This window comes from Cynocephalus volans, chromosome 8, assembly GCF_027409185.1.
Source record: "Cynocephalus volans isolate mCynVol1 chromosome 8, mCynVol1.pri, whole genome shotgun sequence".
NCBI lineage: Eukaryota > Metazoa > Chordata > Mammalia > Dermoptera > Cynocephalidae > Cynocephalus > Cynocephalus volans.
In genome coordinates, this window is record NC_084467.1 from 111,654,810 (window position 1) to 111,672,101 (window position 17,292).

General features: G+C 42.6%; 1 protein-coding gene across 4 annotated transcripts in view; it reads left to right on the forward strand.

Annotated features, from left to right (window-relative positions):
- Positions 1-11,960: 11,960 nt before the first annotated feature.
- Positions 11,961-17,292, forward strand: part of INTS3 (integrator complex subunit 3) — a 41,251-nt gene continuing 35,919 nt past the window's right edge. For 3 of the 4 annotated variants that reach the window (XM_063104991.1, XM_063104993.1, XM_063104994.1), the window contains exons 1-2: positions 11,961-12,124; positions 12,549-12,697. In XM_063104991.1, the coding sequence (XP_062961061.1) occupies positions 12,551-12,697 (147 nt within the window). In that variant the 5' untranslated portion in view covers positions 11,961-12,124; positions 12,549-12,550. Of the gene's footprint in view, positions 12,698-17,292 lie in introns of all 4 variants that reach the window. The other variant, XM_063104992.1, reaches the window with a different exon arrangement.

Consider the following 17,292-nt stretch of genomic DNA (forward strand, 5'->3'; position numbering starts at 1 on the left):
AGAGCTTGGAAGTCTGCCTACAAGGAAGTGCTCCCTTATATATAAGTGGAGATTTGGGGATGGAGAAAGGATAAATTGTTTTCCCTCCTGTCCAGTGACCCTTCTTGATGTTCTGTGCTTCCTACCCACCCTTTTTGGCTCCAGTCAGACTTGATTTATTGAGAGAGGGAGCTTACGTGGTCAAGTCCTCACCAGCCAAGCTGGGGATGAATAGCACTGGGAAGGCCTTACCAAAAGATGGTTGTCCTGGCAACCGCAGCACACTCAACTTCCTAGTGGGCCCTGGTGGCACATTGACTCCCATGCCCAGTTGTTCCTCCCAGGGCTGGTAGAAAGCCCCAGAAGAGATCTGTGATAAGAGAACTGTGGGGCCTAAGAAGTCAGATCAGCATGGGGGCTGGGACATCCAGAGGGACTTGGGCTTTGGGGAGAGGCGACTGTGAGAGGAGGTGGGGAAAAGGGGGGAGCTGGATGACTGAAGAGCTCCAGCAAGACAATTCTAGGAAATTGCCGGTCAGATCCTTCCGGGGCAGCCTGGCTCCACTGCAGGCACTAGGAAGGGAGGGGGCTGGAGGTGGGCCTGAGGAGAGGCCCAAGGAGTCGATGATTTCAACAGCTCCAGAACTTTCACTGGAACTGAGGAGATTTCCTTCCGGAGGAAGGCCCCTGAAGCCAGGAAGAACTGGGAAAGCCATTACTGAGAGGGGAGGAGATAGGGTAGCAATAACACCCCTTTCCCCAAGTTGGGGAGACCCATTTGTGCCCAGAACCTCCGCCCCTATGGGAGAGGCAGTCTAGCCACTCAGAGTTTCCCAGGCTCTCCTGGCTAGTAGGTTTGGGAGGGGTGGAGAGCAGCACCAGGGTTTCCCTGGAGTATGATAAGAATAATAACAACAGTAATAATTGGCATTCAATTGTGCCTTGCAGTTGACAAAGGCTTTCACGTACATTATCTCATCAGCCCACGTGACACCCCTGGAAAGGGGGGGCGGGGCAGGCTGAGAAGGCAGCTCAGCTTTGGGTAGGACGGCCCAGCTGAGATCCAACTGTGGCTAGGAGGACACAGGACACCGGAGACAGAGTGCGGAGGCAACTCCAGCCCAACCAGCCTTGCATAAGGCCAGGGCCAGAAAAAAAACAGAGCTGACAGAAGCAGACAAATATCCTCTCCATCTCCACCCCCTCTTTTCCCTACGTCAAGGGCTTGGGTAATTTATTTATCATAGCAGTACATTTAGTAAAAATTATTTTTTTGAATGATTTATACCTTCCAGGACAGATCCGTGGAATCTAATTAGCAGCAGAGGCCAGTTTTGGAGTCTGAAAGTCATTTTTTATTTAAATTGCAGGAGCTATAAAAACACAAAAATTAAAAAAATTTTAAAGTAACTAATGCCATCCAGGAATATTTAATCTCACTGAGATGGACCGCAAGTAAGATTCAGGAGAGGTGTTTATCACTAAGGTGAAGGGTCGGGATGCTGATGAATTTGGTGTTGCACAAAGCAGAGTCAAGGATGCTCTTGAGAAGGACAAGGAGACTACAGCCCATGCCTGCTCCTAGACAGCATTCTACCAGGAAAAGGGCAGGTGGGGGGCAGGAACACCCTCAATAGTAGCTAAAACCCAAGGTTAGGGAAGCAGGCACTGTTGGAAGAGAGGGTAGACTTCTGGGTCGTCAGACAGGTGGTGCTAGGACCAGCTGAAGAGACGGGAAGGCAGATTGGCTTTTCTATAAATGCAAAGGGAGTTTATATTAAATACCCAACATTAAACAATTTATGATTCACATCAAACAATTTATAATTCACATTATAATGATGTTCATCAAATATTAACAATGCGGGCCGGCCCGTGGCTCACTCGGTAGAGTGCGGTGCTAATAGCACCAAGGCCCCGGGTTCGGATCCCATATACGGATGGCCGGTTCGCTCACTGGCTGATGTGGTGCTGACAACACCAAGTCAAGGGTTAAGATCCCCTTACCGGTCATCTTTGAAAAAAAAAAATATATATATATATATATATATTAACAATGCTTATTTTGATGTCAGAATTTTAGCTGATTTTTAATTTCTTCTCTATATTTCTTTATCTTAGTGTATGTTATTTCTAGAAAACAACAGTCATTAGTCTTTTTTAAGTCTCCAATAGATATATCTGGTCTCCAAAGTCTTGATTCAGCTACTGAAATACCTCTACACTTTTTTCTTCTCTCAACTGTCACACAAGAGGATTTAGTTCATCGTGAGCTTTATAATTGATATAAAAACTCATCTCCAAGCTCAACAAAACAAAGGATCCCTCATTCAATAAGATGCACCCTCTTTAGATGGCAGTTTAAGGGGCCAGCTCTTTTGTCCATTAACAAAATGATTCCCTCACAAGAATTTCTGATTATTGGAATATGTCCAGCAATGTAACATCACTAGTTTGTTTAGAGACTTCTCCACAATCTGACTCCAACTCTTTACCGTTCTGGGTGAGCTCCTGTGGGTTTACCCTAGTTTGTCAACATCCCTTTGACAACCTGCCTACCTACCTGGAGCAGAATTGTCTAGGTGCAGTCTGAGGAGTGCAGGGAGCAGGCGACTGTCACCTCCCTGGTATGTCACCCAATTGGCTGTTATAGAACTTGTGGCTGCATATACAACCCCTCCCTCCACCTTCATAGTTTTTCTCACATTGCTACTGTTAATCTAAGACTCTTCCACCTTGTTCTTTGTTAAATTTCAAAGTGAAAAATACCTATTTTACTGAAGATTTTACAGGATATGGGTAAGAGACAGGTTATGTCACATACAGTACAGTATTTCTATTTAAAAACTACACGGGACAGGTTTATTTTCTCCTCAGTCTCTCTTCAGCTGTCCCCCAGCCAGGGTGGATCCAGGTATTTGGGGGCCTGAAGCTTGTACAGTTTGGTAGGTCCTCTTTAAGAAAAAGAATACAAAATTAGATATGAAATAAATATTTAATGAGAATGTGAAAAGAAATGACAACAAATTTCAAAAAGCTGACAAATATCCAAATATCTCAAAATCTAGAAAAATAATATATTAATTAACTGCCTGACACATCTATAATATTACTTCCTATTTTTCTCATTGTGTGTTCTTTGCTGTTTCACATGACAATGATTTTGTAATATCGTTTTTTTTTTTTTTTTGGCTGCTGGCCAGTATGGTAGTATGGTGATCTGAACCCTCAACCTTGGTGTTATAATATCACGTTCTAACCAACTGAGCTAACCAGGCATCCTTGTAATACCATTTTTTTTTTTTTTTGTGGCTGCTGGCCAGTATGGTAGTATGGTGATCTGAACCCTCAACCTTGGTGTTATAATATCACACTCTAACCAACTGAGCTAACCAGGCATCCTGTAATACCATTTTTTTTTTTTTTTTTTTTTTTTTTGTGACCGGTAAGGGGATTGCAACGCTTGGCTTGGTGTCGTCCGCACCGCACTCAGCCAGTGCGCACCGGCCATCCCTATATAGGATCCGAACCCGCGGCGGGAGCGCCACTGTGCTCCCAGCGCCGCACTCTCCTGAGTGTGCCATGGGGTCGGCCGGTAATACCATTTTATATGCAGGGAACAGAAATATAATTCAGTTTTTCCTCCAGCAAAGTCAAATGAAATTTACTTTTTATTATCAATAAGAGAGATGCAGAAAACATGCAATTTCATGTGCAAACCTGCCATTTGTAATACTACTGCAAATGTATGCCCTGCAAACATAAGAGTTCTAATAAATTATATTTTGCACAATTTTTATGAAAAATGAAAAAAAAAGATATGTTTATAATGATATACATTACATAACCGAATATAAAGAACTTCTGTTTTGACTAGGCATGAATAACTGGAAAAATTGCTCATAGACTAGTTTCTGGCTCTGTATATTTCAACCTTGTTTCTCCTTTACTAACCACGTGCTTCCAGTGCTCAGCATATAGGCTATGTTCATGTTGTGATAATGCCTCTGACCTGTGCCTATAATAATGCTGGATAAGTTGGCTTTGCTGGTGGTAGAGTGTTCCTATAAGCTGTTACTACATGGGAATGGCTAGCAATAACTGTATATAAAAGTGAATGTAGGGGCCAGCCCGTGGCTCACTTGGGAGAGTGTGTTGCTGATAACACCAGGGCCACAGGTTCGGATCCCTATATAGGGATGGCCGGTTTACTCACTTGGGAGAGCCTGGTGCTGACAACACCAAGTCAAGGGTTAAGATCCCCTTACCGGTCATCTTTTTTAAAAAAATGACTGTAAACTATACAAACATACACACATGCACACATAAATATACACACAAGGGTACTTCAAAAAGTTTGTAGAAAGGGCCGAGCCCGTGGCGCACTCGGTAGAGTGCGGCGCTGGGAGCGCGGCGACGCTCCCGCCGCAGGTTCGTATCCTATATAGGAATGGCTGGTGCACTCACTGGCTGAGTGCCGGTCACGAAAAAGACAAAAAAAAAAAAAGTTTGTAGAAAAATGGAATTAAAAGATAATACAGGGCTGGCTGGTTAGCTCAGTTGGTTAAAGTGCAGCTTCACTACACCAAGGTCATGGGTTTGGATCCCCATACTGGCCAGTTGCCCCCCCAAAATAATAATAATAATGATACAAATCCTGAACTTTTTGAAGGCCCCTCATATATATATATGTACATGTATTCCTAACTAATCTTTTTCACTTTAGCCAGGTCACCAAAATGCCTGTGGCCACTCCCATGCTATACAACAGAAGGGGAAGCTTGAAGAGGGAAGGTCAGAGTGGAAAAAGAGTGGTCTTAGATAATTACAGTTAAAATATCTCACTTTTGCAAATTTTACAAACAAATACGACCATTTGAGCACATTACTAGGCCCCCACCCAGGGCCTTGGAAGTAGTCTGAGCAAGTGAGTAGCTCTGAAGCTTAAGCTTCATCAGTTCCATGTTAAATCTGCCATTATCTCCAGCACTTCCCCTCTACCACCTCTAAAATTGCCCAGGATCCAGTTACCAGGGAACCTCAACTCTATCTCTCTTTTAAAATAATTTAATTTTAGGTCAAGGGTTAAGATCCCCTTACCGGCCATCTTTTAAAAATAATAATAATAATAATAAATTTAATTTTAATTTAATCTTAAAATTGGTAATTATTCAGTGGAAAATTTTTTTAAATAAATAAAGATATATGATAAAAAAGTTTATCTTACATCTGCCCTGTTGTCATGTATATTCACATAAACATAAGTAAGTACTTTAATTAACTTCTTTTGGCTTCTTCTAGGTTTTTTTTTGTTTTTGTTTTTTTATCAACACCACACTCTAACAACTTCCTAGCTTTTTTTAATATGAAAAAAGAAATATACATATATATTATGTTTTCCGCTTTCTTACATGAAAAGTAGCCCACTTAATATATCTTCGAACTCTTTCCATATCAGTTTGGAAAGAGCTTCCTTATTCTTTTTGCAGATGCATGGTATTAACTTTGTGGCTATACCATAATCTATTAATCTAGTTGATGGACATTTACATGTTTTCAATTTTATGCTATTATATACAGTACTGTAATGTTTAATCTCATATCTATAGTCAATGCATAACTTCATTATCTACATCATGTTCCATGAAGTTTATCTGCAAAATAAACTCTTAGAAGTGGGATTGCTGAGTCAAAGGATATAATATGCATTTGTAATTTTTATATTCTAAATTGCCCCCATATGGTGTTTAACAACTTGCATACCCTCCAGCAATGCATGAATGTGACTAAGCCCCCCAAATTTTGACAACAGCATTTTCAAACTTTGAGGTTTTTGCCAACCTGACAGATGAAAAGTGGTATTTCGGTTTGGTTTTATTTGCTCCTTTTTTAAAAATTGAGGTAAAACATAATATAGTAAAGTGTAGAGCTCAATAAAGTTTTACATATGTAGACACTCATAGAACCATCACCCAGGAAAAAATGTGATTGTTCCCAGCACCTCAGAGGTTCTTTCATGTCTCTTCCCAATCAATACTTCCCCCAACCCTCAACCCCTCAGAGGTAACCATTATTCTTACTTCTACTGGTGTAGATAAGTTTTAATGTTTTTGAACTTCATATATAGTCACTCATGTGTCACTTAACAACAGGGATACGTTCTGAGAAAGGCACCTAGGCTACACCGTATGTATAGCCTATTGCTCCTACGCTACAAACCTGTACAGCACGTTATTGTACTGAATATTGTAGGCAATTTGTAACACAATGTTAAGTATTTGTGTATCTAAACAAAGCTACACATAGGAAAGGTACAGTAAAAATACCATACAGAAGATAAATGGCACAACTGTGTGGGGCACTTACCATGAATGGAGCTTTCAGGACTGGAAGTTGCTCTGGGCAAGTCAGTGAGTGAGTGGTGAGTGAATGCAAAGGTCTAGGACGTTACTGTATGCTTCTTGACTTTATAAACACTGTACACTTAGTCTACATTAAATTTATTTAGAAAAGATAGTAATTGCACTGGGATGATATGACTACAATGTGACTAGGTGATAGGAATTTTTCAGCTCCATTATCTCATGAGACCACTATCACATATGCAGTCCGTCATTGACTGAAACGTCATTATGCAGTGCCTAACTGTACATGAAATCACACAATATATACTTACTGTGTCTGGATTCTTTCAGTCAACATTATGTCTGTGAGATGAATCCAATGTTGTGGAAGTAATAGAACTTGTTCTTTTTTATTGCTATATAGAATTCCTTTATATGAATGTATCTACAATTTATCCATTCTATTGTTGATGGGCTTTTGAATTATTTCTAGTTTTTGACTATAATAAATAATGCTACAATGAACATTTTTACACATGCCTTTTAGTGGGCACTTGTACTCATTTCTCATGGTTATATACCTAGGAGTAGAATTGCTGTGTCATGGCAGCTGGCTTGTACTGGGATCTGAACCCTTGACCTTGGTGCCTTGTTATTAGTTCCACACTCTAACCAAATGAGCTAACCGGCCAGTCCAGTCCATTTCTTATTGGGTTGCCTGTCTTTTATGTATACACACACACATTGGTTACAAGTCCTTTGTCAGATAAATGCATTACAAATATTTTCTTCCAGTTCATGGCTTGCCTTTTACTCTCTTTTAATGAACAGAAGTTCTTAATTTTTTTTTTTTTTTTAAAGATGACCGGTAAGGGGATCTTAACCCTTGACTTGGTGTTGTGAGCACCACGCTCAGCCAGTGAGCGAACCGGCCATCCGTATATGGGATCCGAACCCGGGGCCTTGGTGTTATCAGCACCACACTTTCCCGAGTGAGCCACAGGCCGGCCCAGAAGTTCTTAATTTTAATGAAGTCCAATTTATGCATCTTTCCCTTTATGATTAGTGTTTTCTATCTATTTAAGACATTTTTGCCTATCCCACTTCACTAATTTTTAAAAATTTGCAAGAACTCATATTTATCCCTATTTGCTTCAAATCCATTATTAAATATCTTCTTAATATATTTAGCTCATTTTTTTATTCCATGAAGAACTTTTTCAATATAATTTAGTAATTAAGTCAATTAGCTGGCAGTCTGAGCTTTATGTTTTCTGTAGATTTTATAAGCATGCCTTTCTAGTCTTCACCCTCTTCTCTAATTCATCATTCTATCTGAAGTAGGAAGATTCCTCCGTTGTCACAACTTCAAAATCCACTTAGGATCATTGGATGTTGGGCTGATCTTTCTTTGATGGAGAAACTTTCTGCAGCATTGTGAATTTTTTTATTATTTTTTTTGTTTTGTTTCGTGTTTTTTATCCTAGGGCCTTATTATTATGATTCTTATTAATGATAACTGTATCCTTCCCTCTCCCTGCAAAAAACACCTTTGCTATTTGCAACCCCAATTGCCTTCTAGGCAGAGTGGGTTGCTATTTATAACCCTAATTTCCTTCTTGGCAGGGTGGAAGGCCCTTTGTTCTGGAGATCAACTAGATGCTGACAGGATCAGGGAAGAGCTAAAGTTCTCCAGAGGAGAGAAGGAGATATTATGAGGCTATTAAATAAAACGAAGTAGATCTCCATATTTTGATTTAGAAAAAAAAAATGGCCAAGATATAATGTTAATTTTAAAAGGCAAGAGGCAGAATAAGTAGAACATAATCTTATTTTTGTTTAAAAATTAAAAGCATCCAACCAAAGAAAAAAACGGTGGAGGGCCGAGCCCGTGGCGCACTCGGTAGAGTGTGGCGCTGGGAGCACGGCGACGCTCCCGCCGCGGGTTCAGATCCTATATAGGAATGACCGGTGCACTCACTGGCTGAGTGCCGGTCACGAAATCGAAAAAAAAAGAAAAAAAGAAAAAAACGGTGGATATGTGTTTATATGTTTGAAAAAGTAGAGAAAGATATGCAATAAATTGGTGATACATATGACTCAGGAGAAGTGAGATTAGATGAGGCAGGCAGGAGGGAAAAATAGGGTTCATTTCTACTTTAATGTTGGAATTGTTTTAATAAATTTTTATTTACTAAACAATTGTTTTCTTTTTCTTAAACAATTTTTTTCAATTATAGAACTTAAAAAATAAGTCATGGAAGACTATGTTGATTAGGTAGGTGTAGATCAGGATCACATAAGATTACGGAGGATTTTGGAGACTTTCAAAGGTTTCCCATAGTGTCATTTAGGAAGATTAGAGGATCGGCAGGATGCCAAATGGATTGCAATCCATTGTAATGCCTAAGGAGATAAATATATATACAAATGCATATATATGGTATTGGCTAGAGAGGAAGAAGTAAGTTCCAGAGACATTTCTAAGAAAAGTCAAAAAGCCTTTATTGACTGAATCTGGGGGAGAAAAGGATGAATGTTAAAAACAAGCTTCTGCACTTGCGTTGCTGGGGGCAAATGCTGACACCGATACAGATAAAACAATTGGGAGGACAATATAGAGTTTTCAGAAGCTTTTCTAATAATGAGTCAGTAAATCAACCATTCCCAAATGTCTATTGACTTTATTATTTTATTTTTTAGGCAAGTGGCCAGTACAGGGATCAAACCCTGACTTTGGTGACATCAGCACCACGGTCTAACCAACTAAGCTAACCGTCCAGCCCTACTTCCCTTTAATTTATAACGTATTGGCTGGCCAGTTGCTCAGTGGATTAGAGCGTGGTGCTGATAATTTATAATTTATTAGATTACTTAAGATTTCACATGTGTTAGATTGAGGACTAGGTGCTTTGAGTTAGAAAAGAGTGTTACCAGCTTTATGGAGTTTACCACAGCAAAAAATGCTCTCATTTATCTGTAACTCTTTTTTTTGTTTTTGATCTTGTTGGATTTTTATTTTCCTTTTCTTTAGGTTTTTTTTTTTCTCATTGAATTTTTTTATTTAAAAAGTAATACATGTTCACTGTGGTAAGTTTTTAAAAACTCGACAGTATATATAAAAGTTAAAATTTTGCAAATCACCACTTCATTTTCTACCCTGTATTAACAAAAAGGCAGTGTGATGTAGGGGTAAAGTGTGCAAGGGCCAGACCCCTTGGGGTCATATCCTGGCTTTGACATTTCCTAAGCCATATGACCTTGACAAATTATTAAACTTCTCTGTTTCTCAGTTTCATTATCTGTAAAGTGGGGAAGATAATAATATTTATATCCAAATAAAAAAGAAATAAAGAACAAATAATAACAACAAAGAATAATACTTAAGATATAAATGAGAATTTGGGGGGAGGGGGCAGCTGGCAGGTATGGGGATCTGAACCTGTGACCTTAGTGTTAGCAGCACCACGCTCTCCCAAGTGAACTAACTGGCCAGTCCCCTACAAGGTATAAATTAATTAAAACATGTAAAGTATTTGGAATGTTGCCTGGCATGTAGCAAGCCCTTGATATTTGTAAGCTGTCATTTTACTAATATGTATAAAAGGGCTGCCCAGTTAGCTCAGTTGGTTAGAATGTGGTGCTGATAACATTAATGTCCAGGATTCTCTCCCAGTACTGGCTAGCTGTGCACCTCCCCTCAAAAAAAAGTAGATAAGAACTATATATTTCCCGACCAAAATGTAAGCTATTAGAGAAGGGGAAGTAAGCTTTCCTACAAAGACATTTTTTAAAGACAGGTCTTTCGTTGTTGTTGTTTTGTTTTTGTTTGGTTGGAGTTTTTTTGTTTGTTTTTTTAAAAAGATGACCGGTAAGGCGGATCTTAACCCTTGACTTGGTGTTGTCAGCACCACACTCTCCCAAGTGAGCCACGGGCCAGCCCCTGGTTGGGTTTTTTTAAATAAACACTATATTAACATGGTACTTTACTTAAAAATCATCAAAGTATACACAACACCATGTAAGTCTCTTTCCCACCCCATCTCCCAGCCATCCAGTCACCTACCCAGAGACAACCAATATTACAGGTGTTTGTGTATACTTCCAGGGATAGTCTATGTATTTACAAATATATATTTCTTCAGCTCCCACTTTTAAAAACACACACAAATGGAAGCATAACATACACAATGTTCTACACCTTTTCTTTTTTCACCTAATGTATGTGTTTCCACTGACACGTAGTATTGTTATCGTAGTGACATAAGTTTGTATTCTGCAATGGCTAATGCAGTGCTTTCCAACTAGAGAGAATCCAAAGCATACTCCACAGAACTATACTTTCAGTGCTGGAAGAAAACCTAAGAGCCCAGGCGGTCCACCTCTTATTTCATAGATGAGATAATTAACATACAGAAAGTCAAAATGACTTGCAGAAGGCCTTACGGCTAATATAAATATAATAAAGGAATGAATGAGTGAGCCACCTTAAAGCCACAGCATTTCAATGAATATACATATAGTTAAAATGTTAAGATATTATAAGTGTAAAAATAAATAGGATTGCCTGTAGAGTAGTGATAACCAGTCTCCGTCCAGTGTATTCCAGTTTAAAAAATGATCACACACATTAGTTCACATACTACTCTCAAAGCTAACAGGTAGCCCTTGTCTGCATTTTACATAAAGTAAAACAAGCAGGGTTTTTTTTTTTAAACAGGTATTAAAAATAGCGAAATTTAATCTTTGGATCTGTGTAAGGCAATCCTAAAGCGCTCCTGAAAAAATGGAAAACGCTTTTGAGATGCACAGATGAAGAACCAGGGAGTGGGAATGGACTCACATGCAATCAAGGCTACACTGTGTTCACAACAGATCAGAACATTCTTTACTAATTTATGGGTGAAAGTACAACGACTTCGGCGACACGGGTCAGTCTCAGATACTCCAAACAAAGATGAAGACGGTTCCGTTACTTAAATTTTTGTTAGAGCTACTGCTGATGCGATTCTAATGATTTGGTTTGCACAAGTGGGCCAATGCACTTTTTTTGCAGTCTGGCTGATAATTGCACTTGCATAAGCGCACACACTTGCCTGTGTGATACGCTCAGCTCTGGGAGCTGGTTCCATACCACCTGATGGCGTTTGCTCTTGGACTGCTTAAAGACTGGGCTCCGCTCCTTCCCCCTGCACTGCCAATTCGTGGCCAGACTTCGTGTCTCCCAATGCCACCCAGGGACACTAACCTCGTTCCCACACCCACCCAAGTTGCAGAAAGAGTGAGGAAAGGAGGGAGAGGGGCAACAGTGCGCGTGCGCACTGGCACACGCAGGCGCGGCCTCTCTCCTTCCTTATGGGAGTGTGAGGCCAGTGTGACCCCACCCCAGCGTCGGCTGTCCCGCCCCTCCGAGGGCAAAAGAGGGATGCGATTGGGCTTGCAGGTTGTCCCTCAGACCGGGCTCTCTTCTCCTCAACACAATTGGCGGCCGGGGAAAAGGCCAGTCCGCTGCCGTTTGCCTCCCCCTCGGAGACTCGGCGCCACCGCGGAAGCCGCTATTGGCGGAGGGCAGGGGCCGCGACTGCTCACTTCCGGCGCGGGCTTCGACGATTTCTCCCCCTCCCCCGCCGTCGCCCTCAGCCTTTCCACCCCCCTCCCTTCCACCATGGCCTCCTGTGTGTGGTGTGGGGAGAAGCTGGTCCTCCGTGGTCTCCTTTAGCGCTTACTGCTTCAACTTCACCCCCTAGGGGCCGGATCAAAAGGAGCCTCGCTCCCCAGCCCTTGGGGCACCAGCCAGGAAGGTTTCCTATCCCCTACTTCGGGGGCAGGACTCTTCTTTTCCCCCAACCTCTAGAGGCAGAAACTTAGGGTTTTCCCTCCTTCTCTTAGGGTCAGAAGCCAGAAAGGGCCCCCCTTCCACTTCAGGGGCGGAAGCTTCTCCTAGTCTTCCTCTAGGGACAGAGACCCTTACCCCACCATACTTCGGCGCTAAGGCTTTCCCTCAGCACTGCCACTCCAGAGGCAGGATCTAGAGGACCGTCCGCCTTCTCCCCCTCCGCAGGCGCGGCCTTCCGGAGAGGAGGCAGGAGTGGAGAAGACAGGGACCCTTGCCCTTCCCTCCCCCACTCCTTCCTCCTGCCCCCAGCCCCTGGCAGCCCAGAGTTCCCCATTTCTAGGATTTTCCACCCATCTACTCCCTGACCCTTTCCCGTCTCCTATCTGCAGCCATGGAGTTACAGAAGGGAAAGGGAGCAGCAGCAGCAGCTGCTTCGGGAGCAGCGGGAGGTGGAGGAGGAGGAACGGGAGCAGGAGCCCCAGGAGGGGGGAGGCTGCTACTTTCAACCAGTTTGGATGCCAAGGATGAGTTAGAGGAGGTAGGTGTGGGGGGCGGGGAAGGGAGTTAAGAAATTGGGTTGAGGAGGGATACTGGGTGGGGTGGGGGAGGAGGACTTAAGGTTTTTTCTAAGGCCACACGAACACTGCTCCAGCTTCCTGCCCCTGAAGGAAGAAGTGTGGGCCAACTTCCTGGACAGGTTGTTATAATAACAGCAGCCACTGGCATGAGAATGGGTGGGGGGTGTTGGTGGAGGAAGGAATACAGCATCCAGATTTACCGAATTTATTTTTGACATTCCTTTCCACATACACTTAGCTATTTTTAATATCAACCCTGTCTCAGACTTAGGTCATAATATTGAGTTGAAAAGTAAAGTATGTATGTGTAGGTGTCTGGGACTGATAGGAACTTGTAACAGACCTTGGACCCTCCTGTTAGATGGTTATCATTGACTTTGTGTAGACACAGCCAATTGCTAGTGATGTTAACTGGGCATTTAGAATGAGTGAAGACTTAAAAGTGAGTAGTGTTTAGTTCAGTAACATCAGCCACAGTAGTGGGGTGAAGGGGTAAATGAGACCTAGGGGACTCTCCTTCAGAACCAGGTAATACACACACAAAGGAGAGGAGAGAACACATAGGTGCTGAGAAAGGGTGGAGTGAGGCAATGCCGTGGACCTGAATGGGGACTCTTAGGGATCCTGTTAGTTGCCCCTCTCCTTCTCTTCCCTCCTCCACTTGTTCTTGCCCTGTCCCTGACAGCCCAGAGTTTATCATGTATCCCTTTCCACTACTACACACCAGGAGACACACTTAGAAATATGAGACCCAGAACTGGGACATGATTGCTGAACTGTTTGTAAGACCAACATGATGGTTATTCAAGGACAGGATGAGTAAATTAACAGGTTCTGGCCCTTCACTGGCTATTTCTCTGCTTCTAACTTTGACACTGCTCTTTATCAGATACTAGAGGGTGGGCAGACAGATAGGTGAAACTCAGTTTGAAAAAATGCTGTTGGGCCACCCGGCCCGTGGCTCACTCAGGAGAGTGTGGTGCTGATAACACCAAGGCCATGGGTTCGGATCCCATATAGGGATGGCCGGTTAGCTCACTGGGTGAGCGTGGTGCTGACAACACCAAGTCAAGGGTTAAGATCCCCTTACCGGTCATCTTTTTAAAAAATAAAAAAAATTTAAAAAAAGAAAAAAGGCTGGGTTTTGGTACAAGATGGTAGAACATATATAAAAGTGAACTTTGTCAATTGAGAGGTGGCTGGATAGCAACTCTGTAGATTATCCACCAGCATATTTCTACTCAAAGTCTGGCTTCCCATAGTGCTTTCCCTCCTAATTGTGTGTGTATTTAGATGAATCACAGTTTGTTTTCTGTTGTCTGTTTCTATCAACTAGAGCAGATATAATTAGGAATGTACTTCTAAAAATAATGCATTCCCAAAACAAAGAGAAATGGCTTTAGGATTGCCTAACAATTTGAATTATCTGCTTTTTTAGAAATGGCCATTGTCATTGTCAGAATATTTACTGGGCTCTGTGTTCTAGCACTGGAGCTCTAGAATTGTAGCAAGTCAATAGTTTCTTTGCCTTTGATCCCTCCCCAGGTTTGGGTGGAGGGGAAAACCCCTAAGAGTTGGAATCCCCACCCTGATTCCTAGAGGAGTCAGGGTGCTTCTGCTTTAATTTTGTACCACAGAGTAGAATGGCATCCTGTTCTGAGCAGTGATATGATTGCTAGTAAATTTGAAGGGAACCACAGAAGAGAGGAAGCATCTATTTTCTTGCTTTTTTAGACTGTCTGAGAGTGAACTTTCAACTGTTTCCAGGGAGAACGGGGAGGGAGGGTCTCTCTTTTTTCTGATCTCCCTCATGGTATAATGTTTCCAGTATGTCTCAAGCTCCTCCCTTTCCTTCTTTGCCCTTTGCCCTTTGCATTTGAATTTTCCAGCAAGCCTTGCCATGCTATTTTTTTCCCCGTGTGTGTGTGGTTCCGTTATCCCCACTAGAACAGAGTGTCTCTAAGGGCAAGACTTACTGGCTTCTTCCTCTGGGTCTCCCCACAGATCTCTGCACACAGAAGTTATCAAAACCTGGTGTTGACCGACTGACCGACCTCTGCTTGTTCTGGCTTGGTTATTTTTCATCACAGGTCTACCTATTGCCCAGGAACACAGAGGTAGCTTTCTGACCATATACGCTTACTGTGTGCTGAGTCTGGTAGGAAAATAGGATTGGGAAGACCCAAAGTCTGCCTTCCAGAGCTTCATCATCTACAGACGAGCACACCTAAAAGGAAGGTTAAAAAAAACTAGTTAGAGGGGCCGGCCCGTGGCTTACTCGGGAGAGTGCAGTGCTGATAACACCACGGCCACAGGTTCGGATCCTATATAGGGATGGCCAGTTAGCTCACTGGCTGAGCGTGGTGCTGACAACACCAAGCCAAGGATTAAAAAAACTAGTTAGGATAATGAAAAGACTGGGGTCATTATAGCTGGGTGTGATTAGGAAAGGCCCTTTGAGGCCTAGGATATGAAGCACTGGTCAAGAGCATCCCAGGCAAGGACTGTGACTCTTTTACCCTAGGGAGCATTTATTGTATCCTTTCTTCTCTTTGGCCCTGTTCTTCCCTTTGAAGGCAGAAGTCTTCTTACTCATCCCATCCCAATTTGGAGAGGGGATGAGATAAAAATAGTGCCAAAGATTGGAGGAGTTTAGAACATGTAGTTCCTAGTCTGATAGGCCTTTGCAGCTCCTGGTTATTCTTCTGCCAAGGAGGGACCAGTCATTCTAAAAGGCTAAAAGCAGGAGTTGTGGCCCAAGAAGTCAGAACTTCCTCTTAAGCTGTGGGTAGGTTTCACGGTTGCATTTGGTCAGAGGTATGTCCCTACCAGGTTTTCCCCAAGAAAGAATTCATATTGTATTTGTAAGGAATCTCCAGGAAATGAGCCTTGAGCCATTTCTAATTTTTTTCCCTTAAATCATCATGTCATATACAAGTGCGTCTTGGTCGTTGAGTATTTGGAACCTAGCTTGTTCAATAATTCCTTACTGAAGTGGGTCTTTGGGGATTTTGTAAGTATGTTCCTTTTCTGAAGACAGTGGAATTTAGTCCTTCAAGGCCACTGACTTTCCATAAAGGAACAGTATTTACTATACACTTTTTTTTTTTTTTTTTTTTTTTTTGGTCTTTTTCGTGACCGGTACTCAGCCAGTGAGTGCACTGGCCATTCCTATATAGGATCCGAACCTGTGGCGGGAGAGTCGCTGCGCTCCCAGCGCCGCACTCTCCCGAGTGCGCCACGGGCTCGGCCCTACTATACACTTTTTACCAGACTATATTTACCTGGCTGAGGGAGGGGAAATGGAGAGGTTAGAGGAACTTGAGTCCCTAACTTAAATCTCCAGCTTTGGGTATATACTGGGAAACAGGAAGTCCCCCTTTCTCCCCACCATCTGCTGCTGCTGTCATGGAAGCCATGGTCAGGTAGTTTTAGTATTAGAAAAATTAGTTCAGGAGGTCCTAGAGATGGTAAATATTTACTCAGCTTTCTGAGGTGCTGCATGGTGGACTTACTCTGAACAGAGCTATTCTGTCAGCAGTTGTTGGCAACTGCACTTATAATTCTATCCTTTCTAAGGGCCTCCAGAGATTGAGGGAAGAGGAGTACTCTTTTTTTTTTTTTTTTTTCAAAAGATGACCGGTAAGGGGATCTTAACCCTTAACTTGGTGTTGTCAGCACCACGCTCAGCCAGTGAGCGAACCGGCCATCCGTATATGGGATCCGAACCTGGGGCCTTGGTGTTATCAGCACCGCACTCTCCCGAGTGAGCCACGGGCCGGCCCAGAAGAGGAGTACTCTTACTTGACTGCAGGGACCTGGCCTCCTGTGGCCCACTTTGAGGGGACACAATCCTTCTGTCATGATTGTCATCCTTCTGACATGATCCTTCTGTATGATTTGTAATTAGTTCTCCCATTCCTGTTTGGAAAAGTGACTTCTATAGTTCAAGAAGAGTAGTATCTTCTATATTTCTGTTGTCTGGAAAGGACTGGTTCTGACATTTCTTTCCTCATTGTGTTAATCCACCCATCCAAATTCTGGACTCTCCCACTTTCTATATCCTTAGCTGGGCCTCCCTGTTCCATGAGGCAGCTTTTCTCCTTGACTGGGCAGTGACCCATGAAATTGACTTGGGCCTGTAATAGGAGCTTAGAATATTGAGGAGGGGCCTAGAGAAACTGTGTTCAGCCCAAGGTCTCTTAGTGTTAGAACAGAGCCAGAGACTCCATCAGCCGAGAAGGCCGCGTAGCAACCTTTGCAGGATCTTGGTACAGGGTCCATTAGTAAGGCCTCTCTTCTCTCCTACTTTTTCCTCTCTGTCCTAGAAGGCAAAAGTTTACAGAGGGTAAGTAGGAGAGGAAGCTTTTTAGCCTGGTCAGGCACATCCATGTCCTGTGGTAGGGTGTTTGTTTTCAGGAATCCTTAAGGACATGCCATTAGAGGTAGTGTTGGAGTGAGATGGGAGCAGTCTGGTCCTCATAGGCTTAGTTGTACAGTTGCTGTGCTTCTCCCAAGTTGAATAGACTCTAATTTAACTAAGGCTTTATGCCAG